The sequence below is a fragment of the Mus caroli genome, chromosome 10 (assembly GCF_900094665.2).
Source record: "Mus caroli chromosome 10, CAROLI_EIJ_v1.1, whole genome shotgun sequence".
Taxonomy (NCBI): Eukaryota; Metazoa; Chordata; class Mammalia; order Rodentia; family Muridae; genus Mus; species Mus caroli.
This window is the reverse complement of record NC_034579.1, coordinates 74786158-74801417: the sequence shown is the minus strand read 5'-3', so window position 1 is coordinate 74801417 and position 15260 is coordinate 74786158. Positions and strand designations below refer to the sequence as shown.

The window sequence follows — 15260 nt, the reverse complement described above, 5'->3', positions numbered from 1 at the left end:
GGAGGCAGAGGCAGGCGGATTTCTGAGTTCGAGGCCAGCCTGGTCTACAAAGTGAGTTCCAGGACAGCCAGGGCTATACAGAGAAACCCTGTCTCGGAAAAAACAAAAAACAAGAACCTTGAGGGCCAGGTACCGAGTTACCTCAGGGTCACCACAGAGTGTGTCTGGGACAGACAGGACACTGACACCACTGGCTGTCAAAGAGAAAGAGGCTAGAATGCAAAGGATACAAGATGCTCTAGATGCTGAGAGAATGGCTGAAAGATGTATATGGAAGTGGTGGGGCAGAACCAGCTTGTCAGATGTTTCATACTCAGCCACTTAAGGACTGAAAAGAGCATTGTCTACATCTTTGAAAGCTACTAAGAGACACATTCCCACAGATGAAGTTGGCCAGATGCAAGAGCAGAGTGAAGGGTGGCAGCATGGACTTCTCAGAGCAAGAGGGCACCCGCAGCAGCAGGATGGAAAACCACTTCAACCGCTGGCAAAGACAACTTCCAAGAACATAGGACTCTGTGCCTGGCCCCTGCAGGGAGCCTGGGTGTCTAGCCACCGATTTGAGGGTGCAACTCAAGGGTGGAACACTTGTCCAGCATGCATAAGGTTCCCCTAGGGGTGCGTGTTTGAGGTTGAGTGTGCATGGGTACCCACTACAAAAATGCAGTTAGTTCATGAGCTTTGGAGAGAAAACAAACACTAGGACAAAACTGGCCTGGGCAGGCTGGAGAGGTGGCTCAGCGGTTAAGAGCACTGACTGCTCTTCCAGAGGTCCTGAGTTCAAATCCCAGCAACAATGTGGTGGCTCACAACCATCTGTAATCGAACCTGATGCCCTCTTCTGGTGTTTATCTAAAGACAGCTACAGTGTACTCATTATAAATAAATAAATCTTAAAAAAGCAAAACAAAACTGGGGTCTGGGTGAGCACACTGCTTGCTCTGTGGATGGGGCACCAAGCTCTGCAAACGCCCACCAACAGTTCCCAACCTCAGGAAACACAGAAAACATAGGGCATGGTGGTGTTCACTTCTCATCCCATTTCTTTATCCAAGGTAGGAAGATCCAAGGTTAGGTTAGTGTTAGAGACCAAACCGGGCTGTGCAGTGAGATTCTGTCTCAGATAAAAGAAAAAAGGGTGGCGGTAGGCTGGCAAGATGACCAGAAACTCCAGTTCCAGGGCCTCTGACATCCCTTTCTGGACCCTATGGGTACCCCACTCACACACAAAAGCTCCACACAGACACATTAAAACAAAATCTTTAAAAAGTCGGGGAAGGGCATTTATCTGCTGACTACTGCTGCAACACGACCACCATGGCAGACTGCACCTTCATACCATCAGCCAAAATAAACCCTCGCTTCCTTAAAACCAATCAAAACAGCCACGTGTGGTGGCTCACGCTGTAAGCCCCACTACGCGCGAGAAGGCAGAAGCATGGCAATGTCTGTGAACTGGAAATCGGACAGGTCCACACCGAGTTGCAGGTCAGCCCCAGTTAAGCAGTGAGACCCTGTCTGAAATAAATGAAAAGTTGTGCCGATGACTGGAGGGGCTCACACGTGAAACTTGGGACAGGAGGCCAGGACGCAGGGACCGGAGATGCGCAACCTCACGGTAAGATTACCGATGAACGATCAATAAGGACAGAGACGTGGCATATGTTAAGGTAATGGTCTGGGAGGAGGCCTGGTCCCAGGACATATCCCTTTTATGTGCAGATACCGTTATCTTTCAATCCCAGCAAGGGACCTGCTCCGGTGGACAGGAGCAGTGGTCGCCAGGGCCCCGACTAATGAAAGGGGTAATCGGAAACAACCAAAGAGGTCAAAATACACTCCGAGACGCCACTCCGACACCCCGAACCATCCTGGAGGCCACAGAAGCGCCACCCAAGCCAGCAATCACGCGGGGACCCAACGGGCCTCGCGAGAGCGCGCTCTCCCAGCGGGCGCGCGCCGAGCCTGAGGCAAGAGGGCGGCCGCTGCCTCTCCCCGTCCCGCCCCTGGGCTTTCGCTCCCACTTTCAAGCCTCCCCGACGGAGCAGCCGCCACCGACAAACCGTGCAACTCCTCACCAACGCCAAGGCCTCGCTACCCGGGTTTAATCTCCGCCAAGGCCGCGGTTTCGCCGCGCGCGTGCGCACGACCGACAAAGCGATCCCTTCCGGGAGCAAAGGCGGCGGCGTTTCGTGTGTGCGCAGGCCCAGCGGATGGACTTCCGTCTTCGGGAGGCGGGAGAGAAAGGAGCGTCGGGGCGCGGAGTGCGCGTGCTCACTGCAGCGTCCACACAGTTTCGCTCCGCCCTAAGTCTAGCGGCGCCGGCTATCGCGACCAGAGGAAAGCGTTAGGGCTTCGCTCATCGTGGAGTGTTCTGAGTCTAACTTTACACCTCACGCTTAGTGTGTCTGGCGGTTATTTAAGGATTGGCCATCTCCTTCACGTCTGACTCTGTTCAACCGCGCGGACCCACAAACTAGGGCCGCGCAACCAGCCCAACAACGCGCAGGCGCAGTAACCGGGTTGGGACTTCCGAGGTCGCTCTCTGAGACTTTTGTGGCGCTGGCTGCGGCTTCGGGGAAGACGGCGGCCGAGAGGCAGGGCGCGTTTTGGTTCGTGCGGATCCGTGCGGCGGGATGCGGTACAACGAGAAAGAGTTGCAGGCGCTGTCCCGGCAGCCGGCAGAGATGGCGGCCGAGCTGGGCATGCGGGGCCCCAAGAAGGGCAGCGGTGAGCCAGTCGGGGCTGCGGCTGGGGCACTTGGGCGGGCCGGCGCGGTTTCTGGGTGGGCGAATGAGAACAGTTCCGCGCTGACACCGCCCTCTGCCTGCAGTGGCCAAGCGGCGGCTGGTGAAGCTGGTGGTCAACTTCCTCTTTTACTTCCGCCCGGACGAGGCCGAGGTAGGGGCGTGGGGGGCGCGGGGGACCCTCGCGGCCCGGAGGCCGGCGCTCATGGCCGTGTCTCGCGCAGCCCCTCGGAGCCCTGTTGCTGGAGCGATGCAGAGTGGCCCAGGAAGAACCGGGCGGCTTCTCCATCAGTAAGTGCTCTGGTCCCCACTGTTTCCATCCCGGCCTCTGCTCCGCACACCCGATCTTTTACTCCCTTAGGAGCCTCCGTTTGTCCTGGATCCCGCATCCGCTGGTGGCCCAGGACTGGCCCAGCTGTCACTCAGAGTGCCCACTGGGTCTGGTTCTCGCTTAGTTCCTTCTCCGACCCCTCTGACCGTTCCCAGCTGAGAGAGGTGCAGTCTGCGAACGTGGGGTGTATAGCAGGAACAGTCTCTGCCGCCCTCTCTGCCACGGGCAGGGTACTGGCAGGCTTTAAGGCCTGTCTCAGCCTTCTTCCCTAACGAGAACTGTACAGTATCTTTTGGGCATCGTGTCTACCTCTATTATCCAGTGGGGTTCTTTATCTGTACCCCTATTTTCTGCTTCTTGCACGACTGCACACGTGTTTTGGGGTGTGAGTATGCCAGTAAGGCCAGAGGGAAACGAGTAGTTGGTTCTCATCTTCCACTGTGTAGGTCTTCAGCATAAAACGCTGGTCATTGGGCTTGGCAGTAGGGTCCCACATGGGGCTTATTTTTAAGCTGTACTGACTGGCCAGCAAGCCCTAAAAACCCTCCTGTCTCTTTCTTGAGTCTTTCTTGAACACTGACATTACAGGTGTATTCGTTCTGCTCTCTGACACGGATGCTGGGGCTTCATCACCCATGTCCTATTGCCATTCAGTTTAGGGTCTAACCTAATGACCTTCTATTAGCCACTTCCATTCCCAATAACCCAACTTCCCAGTGAGTCCCCTATTTGTGGGTTCAGGGGTCAGGATTCTGGAGGACAAAGCTAGCATGAGACAGGCAGAAGATGACTTGGTGTTAGAATAAGAGGTGTAGTTTGAAACCCTGGTGAGAGGAAGCTGGGACTTGTGGCCAGCAGGATGTAGACCAACTGGACATTGACCAGAGGTGGCTCTTTTCCTTTATCCCTTTCCAGGCTTCGTGGAAGACCTCAGCAGGAAATATCACTTTGAATGCTGTAGCCAAGAGCAGTGTCAGGACTGGATGGAAGCTCTGCAGCGGGCCAGGTGGGGCTTTAGGGACTGCTGGGAGCTGGGTGGAAACATGGGGGAATGTGACCAGTAAGCCCAGTCCTTTCCTCCAGCTACGAATACATGCGACGGAGCCTCATCTTCTACAGGAATGAGATCAGGAAGATGACTGGCAAGGTGTGTGGGGCGGGAGGGAATGGGACAGCTTTCCCTGGCCTTGCTCACAGCCACCATGCCCTCCACAGGACCCCCTGGAGCAGTTCGGCATCTCCGAGGAGGCCAGGTTCCAGCTGAATAGCCTACCTAAGGATGGGCGGACTACTTGTATTGGCTCCCAGTTAGATGTGTTGGACTGACCCTCTCTGGCCCCTGACTACCCTGGGAAGTTTTTTTTTTTTTTAATAGGTTTGAATACATCTGTTCAAAGGTCCAGAGGAGGTGGGCAGGGTCTGTGGTCCTCGTTCTCCATGCCATCTCCCTGCCAGCACCCCTGTCCATTGCCAGGTGAATGTATAATGCTAGATGAAGCTGTGAACCCCCTCCTGCTGATAGAGCAGGGCACGGGTGCTGGCCTCAGTGCTCAGCCTGCTCTTTAATAAAGGTACCTCTTTTCTGAGCCATGTCGGAATGAGTGCAGAAGAGGAGGGTGGGACACAGGCCATGGGCACTTGGGAGGCAGGGGGAAGAGGATCTCAGTTCTAGAGCATCCGGGTCAGAGAACAAAACAGGCAAGCTGGGCTGGTGGCACCCACAGTACAGGTGTAGGCAGGACTTGGGACAAGCCTCTGGCTTGCAGTGTGCCTGACCCTGGGCTGGACACCCTCACTGTGGAGATGTGGAACCATCCTTGGGTTTTGGGGAGTGGTACACATATAAGTGGGAGTTGTAGGTGACCCTGATGGGGAAAGGTGTGTTCTGCCCAAGTTGTAAGGGACACCTAAATCCTGGCTTTCTAAATGTTGTCAAGGGGCTTTGACTCAGTCAGGATTGGATTCTTAAGTGAGACTGGGTCCTCCCAAAGCGGCAATCCTTCAGAGTCACTGTCAGCCTCACAAGAGACAGACAGGCATTCTGCTCTTCCAGTCCAGGTTGGACAGCAACAAACAGGCAAAGAAAAACTGGCACTGAGAACTGACTCATGTGAAAACGGCTTTATTTATTATACTGTGTCTAAAGGCAGCAACAATGTGTGAGATGCCTTGGGGGAACCAAGGGAAGAGAACAATGCACCCGTTAAGTACAGAGGTCATCACAAGACAGAGGGATGCTGCATCAAGTTACAAACAGGCCAGACTGTCAAAAAAGCTGTGTAGGTTGAGGGTGGTAACTGGGAGGTGTGTCCCGTCTGGGCTAGTGTGGGAGTGGTGGTCCCAGTCTGTAGGGCTTTCTATCAGTTCCTGAGCTCAAAGCCCTGCAGCAACCTTGGGTTGGAGTGGCAAGGATGACTGAGGCAGCCTTACCCTGTACTAGGCCCATCAGTCACAGGGTGCCTGGGGCCACTATGCACCATGGTCAGTTTACTGTGGGTTCCTGTTTCTTATGGGCTCAGGAAAGGACTTGCAGTTGTACCCAGAGCACCTGTGGCCCACTGGGCCATGAACATGCTGTTTCTGTCCCCTAACACTCAAGTAAGGTGGAGGCAATGGCCACTGGAGCAGCAGCTGCCAGGATGGCGGGCGGGCGGTGTGTACAGTGTTCACTCAGGTTTTTGTTCCAGGCCTGGGATTTGCTAGCTTTTGTTTCGGCCATCCTGCTCTGCAGCACCTTAGTTAGCTGTGGTGCACAGGAACAGGCCTGCCGAACATGAGCACCATCTCGGGGTGGGAAGGGGGTGGGAGACACCAGCACCGTCTTCACAACTACTTTGGGAAGTAGGTTGGGGTGGGGCGGGGCAACATGGCCTCTCCCCTCAGCCCACCAACCCACAACTGGAAGTGAGCAACATTGAGGGCAGTCAGGACCATCTCAGAAAAATCAAGTCAGCCCTGACCTCTGTAGTCACTCCCAGTGCACCTATCCCCAGGACCAGGAAGCAACTCCTAGACATAGGCAGGCGATGCCCATAGTGACCAGAGGCCCTGGGCAGCCCAGCACATCTGGGCCACACTCCTGCAGGGTCCCTGGCCAGTGCCATTTTTTTTTTTTTTGTGCATTTGAATAAATAAAAGTATTTTTCCTCCTCACTTTTCTTTCCTTTTCTTTAAAGTTCACTGTGCATTATACAATCTAAAAATAAATGCAGTCAAGTCTATGAAATTTATAAATCTCCATCAAATCTCTATAAAATACTGTCACTGATCATGTGACTCTCTTATACACAGATGCCAGGGGACCCACATTGGGCCAGCCCCACGTCACCTGACCAGCATGCCCCGAGCCAGAAAAGCAAAGAAATACAAAGTAAATGCACTTGTCACAGGAGCCACCAAGCCCTGCAGTAGTGGCCCTCACCTGTCAGCACCACTCAGCCCAGCTGGGAACCCCCATTCCTGCCCCAGCCCAGTCTGCACCCACTGCAAAGGCACGCCCAAAGCCACAGGGTTAACAGTGGGGTGTTCACAGTGACAGCAGGCAAGTTCCAAGGAGGGGGAACAAAGGTCAGCCCCCATTGGGCATGCCAGGCGTGCCTTTGGTGTCAGAGCAAGGTGTTGGGGGCGCATCTGAGAACTGTTTGGCCACAGTCCATGTTTGGGGCAGCACCCAGGACAGAGGTGGAGATGGGCAGGCATGGGCTTGCTGGTGAGATAGCACCGGGACGGAGTCAGGAGTCCTTGTGGTGGCCAGCCCAGCAGGCCAAGTCTTTATATTATTCTCTCTCACAGACACTTAGACGTCTCAAGAGGGTGCCTTGGACGACTTTGATGGAATAAAGTAAATCAGAATTGCTTATACTTAAAAAAAAAAAAAAGATAAATACTTTATCTAAAACTATTGACAGTACAAACTGGACCAGTCCAGCACCTCCTGCGGTGCCGCCGCTTCACAGTGGCTCCATGTCCGGCTCCGCCGGCCTGGCAGGCAGCAGTCTTGGTCCACACCGTCCTTGCATAGGTCGTGGCTGAGGTAGTAGAAGTCCTAATTACCTGCAGGGAAGAGGGGCACAGGTTAGGTGTATTCAATATGCTTGCCTCAGCTGAGCTGCCCAGCAGGGCACAAGGGTATGGGGGGGGGGCATTCCTGGCAGGTGCCAGTGGGCCCAGCCCCCTCCAGGTCTGCCTTGCTGAGCATCCAGAGTAGGTCAGCTGGAGAGGTGCTAGCCCTAGGACCTCCAGATGGCAATGGCTAGGCTGCCCTCGCTGCCCAGGCTACTGCCACCACATAGCCAGACCCAATGGAGAAGGCCAGAAGGCTGCCACCTGGCTCTTCTTCACTTACAGGGCTGACAGCCAGGCAGGGTTTCCCAACCTCTGTTCTGGGAGAGGTAGGTGGGCCCAACTCTCAGCACCAGGATACCATGCTACCCCAGGCAGCTTTCTGCCTATGGCCAGCCTAGAACCTCACCCACTGACTAGCCCCGATTTCCTCCACTCAGGACTCAGGGTGGAGGCTGAGAATGCAACCTCAATAGGAACTGCTATGGGCCGGGAGCCTCACGGTGGGTGGAGGCTACCTTGAGCTCTGGTCTACCACACTTGAATCTCATCACTTCCACTGTCCTCTCAGCAGCTGCTGAGGACCAGGTACTCTTGCACAATGGTGGCCCTGCCTGCCTCCCTTAGCCTCCCATCTCTACCACTCAGGACCCCAGGCATCTGCCGAGCCCTGCCAGCCGTCTTCTGGGCAAGAGGAAGGACGGTTTGGCTCTAGCCTTACCTTACAGAACATGAACTGCTAGCTAAGCAAGGTCTTTATCGAGGCTTAACCCCCGAAAGGTGCGCGGCATAAGGAGGCGGCATGCCAAGGGAAACCCACACAGCAGATGGCCCCGAGGTGCTGGCCTGTGGGGCGGCGGGCGCGGCCTGCGCCAGGGCCAGCCGGGGCAGGGGCTGGTGGTGCACCGTGAAGGAGGGGCGGGAGACCTTGTGTGGGAGGGAGGCGAGCTTGACAGATAGAGAGGCATTAGCAGGCTGCAGAGAGGCGGCAGAGGAGGGGGGTAAGAAAGCGTTGTTAGCTGGGAGGGAGGCCAGGCTCTGCAGAAGCACTGGCTCAGGGTTAGAAGCCAGCAGCGCAGGCGGAGGAGGCAAGGCGACGTTAGGAGGAGGGGGTGCATGGAGGACAGGTGGCCCCGCAGGGGGCCGGCCTAGATGCTGAGGAGGAAGTAGGGGAGGTGGAGGGGGCGGCCGAGTCTCGACCGAAGCCGCGGCCTGAAAGGAAGAAGCCGAGGTGCTGGCCGCCGCCTGCAGCGGGCTCAGGCCCAGCGTGGCACTGCTACACACAGCCCCGCTGCCGACACCAGCTCCAAACGGGTGAGCAGAGGCGGAGGGCACCGCGTGGGTAAAGACACCTGTAAACAGGAGAGAAAAAGCAGCTTCAACAGGCGGCACCGTCCAGGCAGGCGAAGCAAGAGGAGTACAGCCGCCAGCAGGAAGAAGCAGAGGACAGCGTGACTCCGGTCCAAGCGCAGGCACAAGCAGCAAGCAGTAGGCTCAGTGTGGGACACTTACCTGCCAGGCCGAGGCCCTGCCCCTCGGGCCCACCTGCCCGCCCCTGCCCAGCCAGCACCGCACCATGCCTGGCCTGTGGCCCAGGCTCCGCTCCGCCCTGCGTCTGAGCAGTCCGAGCAGGCCCTCCTGGACTCATTTCTCACCAGGCCCACTTCCACGGACCAGCCATGAGGCACGTGGGTGGTCACCTCAAACAGGGGAGGCCCCCGAAGAAAGTACTGCCCTAGTTAAGTGCACCGTGGTCTTCTGAAAACAAGAGGCATGTGTTACGAGGCTAGCCAGCAGTTTCTTCCTCATACAGCGTGGCGGCCTACCTGGCCGGGCGCTGACAGCTTGCACTGATAGCTACGAGGCCTTCCTATGGCCCCATAGAGAGCTTGGAAGGTTGGTGGGGAACTGAGCTCCTGCACTGGGGCCACAGGGCGGCCCTTCCTTGCCTACCTCCAACGGTTCCGCCGGCCACCCCAGAAGAGAAGCTGCCCATGGTGTGTGAGTTGGTCAGTCGGGTCGCAGTGGACGACACATGCACCAGGCCTGCAGCAGCTGGCACAGTGCTGAACAAGGACTGCAGCACAGAGGAGCCGGCCACAGAGCCCAGGTTGGCCTGCAGGGACATGGGGCCCAGAGTAAACTGGGGCCCGGGGGCAAAGGTGCTCAGGAAAGGCCGGGGAGCCTGGGCAGTGGGTGTTGCACTGCCCGCAGAAGAAGCCACAGTTACAAGACCAGGGCCACCAAGGAGGCCACCTGGAGGCACGGCTGCAGCAGAGATGAAGAGGTTGTGGCCGCCCTTGAAGTCCAGCTCACGGTCACGGCCTTTGCTGGCCCTGCTGCCATGTGGCAGTGAGGCCTTGTCCGAGGGCCCGCACAGGGGCAGGTTCTCTCCTGACTCCTTGTTTGCGTTGCCCTCACCCTTCAAGCCACCCAGGCCCTCAGGCTGCCGCCTGCTGAGGAAGGGGTTGGCCTCTGTGGTACTGTCCTTGCCCCTCTGGGACGGGAAGCTCAGGGAGGCACTCAGGCCAGTCACATCAGGGCCCTTGTGGGAGAGGGAAGCACCGTCATTGAAGCTGTGTAAACCGAGGTCTGCAGCAAGGCCCCCACTGAAGGCCAGGCCGTTGGGAGGGTTGGTGCCAGGGCTTGGCCCCTCGGCTGCACCCAGAGAGCCCGCAAAGCTTTTCCTTGGGTGAGTGGGGAGCTTGGCCTCAGCAGCAGGCTCCTCCAGGGACGGCCGGAAAGAGAACAGGGGGCTGTGGCTCAGGGCAGAGCCAGCCTGTAGCGGACTGTCCACAGCCTTGGCCAAGCCGAGGTCAGAGATAGGAGAGAAGGTGGACTTCCATTTGCTGCTGTTGATAGGCTCACTCGAAGGGGCTGACTTCCTTCCCACCAAGCCACCACCTGATGGGAAAAGTCAGTGGCCATGAGCAGAGCCTGGGGCCTGCTGCTTCCTGGGATGAAGAGAGCTGAGGAGGGCTAAGAGGTGCATGCAATGTGACACTTCTGTTGCTTAGAACATGAAGGCCTCTGGTCCTGCCCTCCCAACCATCCATGTAACAGATGCAGTCCTGGGCTAGCCTGCCCTGAGCACAGGACTCCCACCACCTCAGGCCTCAGGCAGAGAGCAAAAACTCACCATTTTCCAGTGTCTTCGGGGGAGATTTGCTTTCTAAAGAGATTGTTGCAATTTTTCTCTCAATTCTGTGCAAAGACAATGGTCATTTAGTGAGTCTATGTGCTGAGAGATCTGAGGACTCTTAGGAAATGGAGGGTCCAAAGGCTACCCTCAGGCCTCACATTGAAGGACCCCTGAACAGAGCTAGAGTAAATCTGGGCAACTGGCAGTCCTAAAGTCTGTGCATGGGACTGTGCAGAGGACCTCAGAAGGTCTGCTTGGGCTTTGACAACTATGTATCTCAAGCAGGGTAACCTGTAAGAGCTTGCTGTCCCAAGCCCTGTTGAACTTGGAGCTTAATGCATGATCGAAAACTCCACCATGACATTCAAAAAGTGTGCAGACGGGACCTCATCAATGCTCAACTGGCCTACAGGGCAGCACAGTGTAGGTGGGGAGAGGGGAGCATATATTGGCTCAGACACAGGCAGAGGACCCAGAGGGCCTCACAGATGCACAGGCCCCCATGCAGGCCCCAGTCCCCATTCACCAAGAAAAGCAAAGGTAATGCCCACTCATAACACTACCCGGACCAGGGAGGTCAGGATGGAATGGCTGGGTGACAGAGCCAGCACCTGGTCCAAGACTTTCACCCCACAGAGCAGTTCACTCTGCTCACCGGGCACTGCTGGGCTCGTCCTCAGAGCCTGGCTCCTCATCTGAGGTCAGTGGCGAGTAGTGGGCCCCATTAGTTGGTCCTAGAGGCCGCTCCTTCCTGAGCACCGGAGGCTGGTCATGGTCCTGGTAGGGGGTGGGGGAGCTCTTCAGGGAGCTCTCAGGGGATGAGATGGCTGTGATCTCCAGTGGCTGGTTGATGTTGCTGACCTGTAGGGTCAGAGGAGGGCAGATGAGCCACATGCCCAGGCTAGGGTCTTGGAGAGGCCTTGTAAAAGTACAAGTAGGGAGAGGAGAGAGCCAGAATACCAGCCATTGTCCCTGCCACCCACGCCTAGCTGCTATGTCTCTGGATCTGCCCCACTGGACTATAGCCCCATAGCCCACATGAGCGGCGCTTGCCTACCCTGCCCTACAGGTCCTGCACTTACCATGGAGTTGAGATTAAGAGGAGACCCCGAGGACTGTGTAAAGAGGCCAGCAACAGTTGGCAGAGCCCGGCGCTTAGGGGACACACCCGTGCTGAGGCTAGGTGTTCCAGCTGATGCACGCTTCCTTCTGCTGCGCTTACGACTGTCTTGTCCGTGGCTCTGCACACAGTCCCCTCGGGTGCCAGAAGTCAAGGGGCTATGCCTGGTGGAAGGTGACTGCTTGGAGCTGGCACCAACTGAAATGCTGAACACAATCCTCCTCTTTGCTTCGCTCTCTGGGTCTGAGAAGGCAGGATCAGAAGGCAGTTCCCCTTTGCTGGTGTCTGGCAGCGAGCCCTGAGTGGTCACACTCAGGCGGGGACTGGCTGTGAGTTGGTGGGCAGGAGAGGCAGGACCCGAGTTGCGGGACTGCGACAGGAGAGGTGGGTGTTGTGGTGGTGTGCTGCGAGACCCCATGGTGGCAAAGAGGCTGCTGGGGCCAGAGGATTCATCAAAAACAGCAGATTCCATTCCAGAGGCCAGAGGTGCTGGGCTGCTGGCCAGGGCCCCACTGATGGCCACCGAACCAGCATAGAAACCTATCAATGAAGATACCAGTTTCTTAAGGAAGGCAAGAAAGCCAAGCACACTGGTGGGGGTGGTAAGGACACCTCATCCTGGGAGGGACAACCTGAGGTCAGGAACAGCTTTCTAGAAGAACTGAAGGCTACAGAACTGAGGCTGGCCTCAGAGCACCAGTAGTTGTGGGTGGATCAGACTCAAAGAGGAGGCAGCCTCCTGAGCTCAGTCACCTGCAAACACCAGGGCACACAAGGTGCTCCCGGTGCTGTGAGCTGTGTGAACCTTCAAGGACCGGCTGACCCTAGCACAGGATAGCTTTCAGGAAATGGTCCAGACTTTAAGCATCCCTCAAGAAAAGGTGCCTAGCATGCCCTAGCCCAAAACAAGTCAGCAAGGGACAGCCATATACTAGTCCTCCACCTTCCCCAAACAGGACCCTGGGCTCAGAACCTCAGGGCTACCTGCTGTGTGGCCTCAGTTCCTATTTCTGTCCCAAATGGTCTCTTCCCCAAGGACCATGGCAGGTAGCCGGGAGAAGTACCAATGGGGCGGGGGTGCAAAGTTCACCTGTGGGCGCCACAGCGAGGCTCCTGCTTCCTGCTCCAGCACCCCCTGCACCATGGGCAGAAGCACCAATCTGCTTCTCAAGTGTGGCTGAAGAGTCCCGGGGCTGTGGCACAGGGCTGGGAGTGCTCCTCTGCAAGACAGAACCATCTGATGAGCAGGCCCAACAGGAGGCAATGGGGCAGAAGGGCTGAGGGCAGGGGAGGCCACAGAGGACAGAGCTGGGCTCAGCTCAGGAGTCCAAGCCAAAAGGCCAGGTCACATTCAGTTAACAAGGAGTGGGACAGAGATAAGATGGTCCCAAGCCAAGGCCAGACACAACAACATGTTCAGTTCACTCTGACCTAGGTCAGAGAAGACACTGGCTCGAGTAAAGTAAATGGAGGGGCTACACTGTCTGCAACCCACCCTCTGTGAACAACAGTCACTCATTCCTGACGTTAACTATCACAAACAGCAGCCTGGGCCATGCCTGATCCTGCTGCTTGAGTGACTAAAGCCCTCCTAAGAGGACTTTTCTTTCTTCTCTGCTTCTGCTTCTTACAAAACACACCCAGGACCTAACTACATGTCTGGCAGCAGAATTAGCTGTGGACATGGTTTTTGGCAGTTCCAGGCTCAATCTCAACAGCAGTCATAAAGACTAGGATTGCTCCTGAAACCAACCACAGCCAGTGCCTCTGCCGCCACCGCTGTTGCCGTCTCTGCCGCCGCCAACCGCCACCACCGCCACCACCACCACCTGGTCTGGCAACTCACCGCCCTCTCAGCACGGCTGGGCAGCACCACGCTGGCCAGTGGGATGCTGACGGGCAGCTTGTTGGGCTGCACCGTGCTGAGTGGAATGCTAACAGGTAGGCTGGTGATGGTCTCCCCGTGGCTGCTGTAGGCACGCTCCTTCACACCCTGCCAATAGATAGCCATGTGTCACCCAGACCTGGATGGGAGCTCAGCCATAGACCCACTACACAGCTATATCCTCAGGTCACGGGCTGGTAGCTCCTGCAGGGCCTTGTGTGCAGTTGAGGACAGTGTGAACTTCCCAGATTCTTCTTCCCACCTGTTTGAGACCTGTCACTGTGGACTGCCAAGCCTCACAAGGACCCTGCCCATTCCTCCCAAACTTCATTCCATCTCTGTAAATATAGTGGAGACCCCAAACCCTTGGTCTCACTCCAGATGCCCCAAGCAACATGTTCCTGGAACCCTGTTCCAATGTCCACCAAACCCTTGGTCTCACTCCAGATGCCCCAAGCAACATGTTCCTGGAACCCTGTTCCAATGTCCACCAAGGACACCCGAGGGAGGCTCTGACACACTCAACTGCAACCACATCCCAAGACTGGGGATACCAGTCGCCACCTCTTCCCCAGGGCTCTAGAGTACTCTCCACACATCCTACAGACGAGGACGCCCTTGGGCACAGCGCACTGCAGTTGCCTCATCCACTCCTCACACAGGAAGCTTCTCTGGAGCAGCCCTTACCTTCTCACTACCCTTCTCGGAGGTGAGGGGTGAGGTCGCCGGGGAGGCCAGCGGTGGATCCTGGGGGCTGAGCTTCATGCTGTTGGACAAGCCAGGGCTCTGGTAGGGAAGGCTGCTCTCCTTGGCGTGCTCTGGCCTGCAATGAAAGGCCGGTCACTCTGCCCATGCCCAGCAGGCACATGGCAGCAATGGTGACAGAGCCACTACATGCACTTGTCCTCACCGAGGGTGTGGCTCACTGGTAGCTGCTTTGCTAGCCCCAGTGTGGTCCTGGCTCAGGTGCCGCCTCAACACAATCTTGGCAGGTGACAACCGGGTGTAATCAGGCAAAGCCAGGCCAGACAGCTTTTCTAGCCGAGGCCGGCCACTGTGGCTAGGGGTGCAAGGTACGACCTCCTGGTCCAAGGGAGAGGCCAGGTACTGGGGTGTGTTCTGCTTGGATGATGGCCGACTAGCTGCATTGCAGAGCTCATAGCTGGCAGCATGGCCGTTCATGGACAGCTCAGGGCTCATGCTGCTGAGGTGTGGCAGGGAGATCTTGGCACAGTCCAGCTCAAGGCGTAAGCGCCCAGCGTCAGCCTCCAGCTCTCGGCCCAGGGCACTCTTGCCGCGCAGATGCAAAGACAGAGCATCATCTGGTGGTACACAGGACTTTAACTGCAGGAGCTCCTGCTGGCGCTGGGTCTTCTCGAGCTCCACGATGCTGATCTAGAGGATGGGAGGGGTGGTGTCACAGAGCCACCCAGCAGGGTAGGTGGCACATGGTGGCCCAACAACATGCACACCCCTGCTGTCCACCATCACAGATGCCTTTCTGAGGGTGAAGATGAGGTCTGATGGAACACACCGATACCCTACCTGCAGCTCCAGGCAGTGCCGCTGCTTCTCTGAGATCTGGCTCCGCAGGGCCTGCTTCTCTTTCCGCAGGTTCTCCAGGGACAGTGTGGACCAGTCAAGCCTCAGCTCCTCGCACCGGGCCCTGAGCTGTGGGTACATGAACAGGAAGTCTCAGTAGCCCAAGGGAGCAAGGGCCAGGCTCTCTGGGCAGTGCAATGGATCCTTCCCACAGTTGTAGCACATAGTATCAGTACCCAGCCACAAACAAGCAATGTAATAAAGGCCAGTATGACCTTTACAGGACAATGACAAGATGGAAAAGAGTCCCTAGCCTGATCCTTGCTCAGCCCAGCAAGTCTGGTGCCAGAGCACACCTCTGGGCCAGTGAGTGGGCAATCAAGTCCTCCCTCCACCCCACATGTGCACAGCCAGCAGCGGCAGGCCCCCGC

At 56.9% G+C, this 15260-nt stretch overlaps 3 protein-coding genes across 7 annotated transcripts in view; 1 reads left to right on the top strand and 2 right to left on the bottom strand.

The window, feature by feature from the left end:
* Nucleotides 1–2228, bottom strand: part of Sf3a2 (splicing factor 3a subunit 2) — a 6486-nt gene extending 4258 nt beyond the window's left edge. Inside the window, exon 1 of one of the 3 annotated variants that reach the window (XM_021174845.2) lies at nucleotides 2064–2228. The gene's annotated coding sequence lies outside the window, so the exon portion shown is untranslated. Of the gene's footprint in view, nucleotides 1–1726; nucleotides 2028–2063 lie in introns of those variants that run through there. The other 2 variants (XM_021174842.2, XM_021174843.2) reach the window with 2 other exon arrangements.
* A 74-nt stretch (nucleotides 2229–2302) lies between these two features.
* Nucleotides 2303–4668, top strand: Plekhj1 (pleckstrin homology domain containing J1). The gene is made up of 6 exons (XM_021174847.2): nucleotides 2303–2730; nucleotides 2834–2901; nucleotides 2972–3038; nucleotides 3994–4084; nucleotides 4162–4225; nucleotides 4294–4668. The coding sequence occupies exons 1-6, from the start codon at nucleotides 2637–2639 to the stop codon at nucleotides 4402–4404; spliced, it is 495 nt and encodes a 164-aa protein (XP_021030506.1). The 5' UTR covers nucleotides 2303–2636; the 3' UTR covers nucleotides 4405–4668.
* Nucleotides 4669–5184: 516 nt separating this feature from the next.
* The window catches only part of Dot1l (DOT1 like histone lysine methyltransferase), a 40683-nt gene continuing 30607 nt past the window's right edge, over nucleotides 5185–15260 (bottom strand). The window contains exons 19-29 of one of the 3 annotated variants that reach the window (XM_021173753.2): nucleotides 14833–14958; nucleotides 14198–14682; nucleotides 13975–14110; nucleotides 13249–13395; nucleotides 12493–12622; nucleotides 11365–11942; nucleotides 10938–11143; nucleotides 10280–10344; nucleotides 9094–10044; nucleotides 7862–8492; nucleotides 5185–7131 (exon numbers count right to left, since the gene is read on the bottom strand). In XM_021173753.2, the coding sequence (XP_021029412.1) occupies nucleotides 7897–8492; nucleotides 9094–10044; nucleotides 10280–10344; nucleotides 10938–11143; nucleotides 11365–11942; nucleotides 12493–12622; nucleotides 13249–13395; nucleotides 13975–14110; nucleotides 14198–14682; nucleotides 14833–14958 (3420 nt within the window). In that variant the 3' untranslated portion in view covers nucleotides 5185–7131; nucleotides 7862–7896. Of the gene's footprint in view, nucleotides 7132–7861; nucleotides 8493–8514; nucleotides 8899–9093; nucleotides 10045–10279; nucleotides 10345–10937; nucleotides 11144–11364; nucleotides 11943–12492; nucleotides 12623–13248; nucleotides 13396–13974; nucleotides 14111–14197; nucleotides 14683–14832; nucleotides 14959–15260 lie in introns of those variants that run through there. The other 2 variants (XM_021173754.2, XM_029482391.1) reach the window with 2 other exon arrangements.

Excerpts from the sequence above, each read along its gene's own strand:
- Plekhj1 (XM_021174847.2), top strand. The coding sequence starts at position 2,637 with ATGCGGTACAACGAGAAAGAGTTGCAGGCGCTGTCCCGGCAGCCGGCA. Across the intron at positions 2,731-2,833 it reads GGGCCCCAAGAAGGGCAGCG|TGGCCAAGCGGCGGCTGGTG; the intron begins GTGAGCCAGTCG and ends CTCTGCCTGCAG. Across the intron at positions 3,039-3,993 it reads ACCGGGCGGCTTCTCCATCA|GCTTCGTGGAAGACCTCAGC; the intron begins GTAAGTGCTCTG and ends ATCCCTTTCCAG.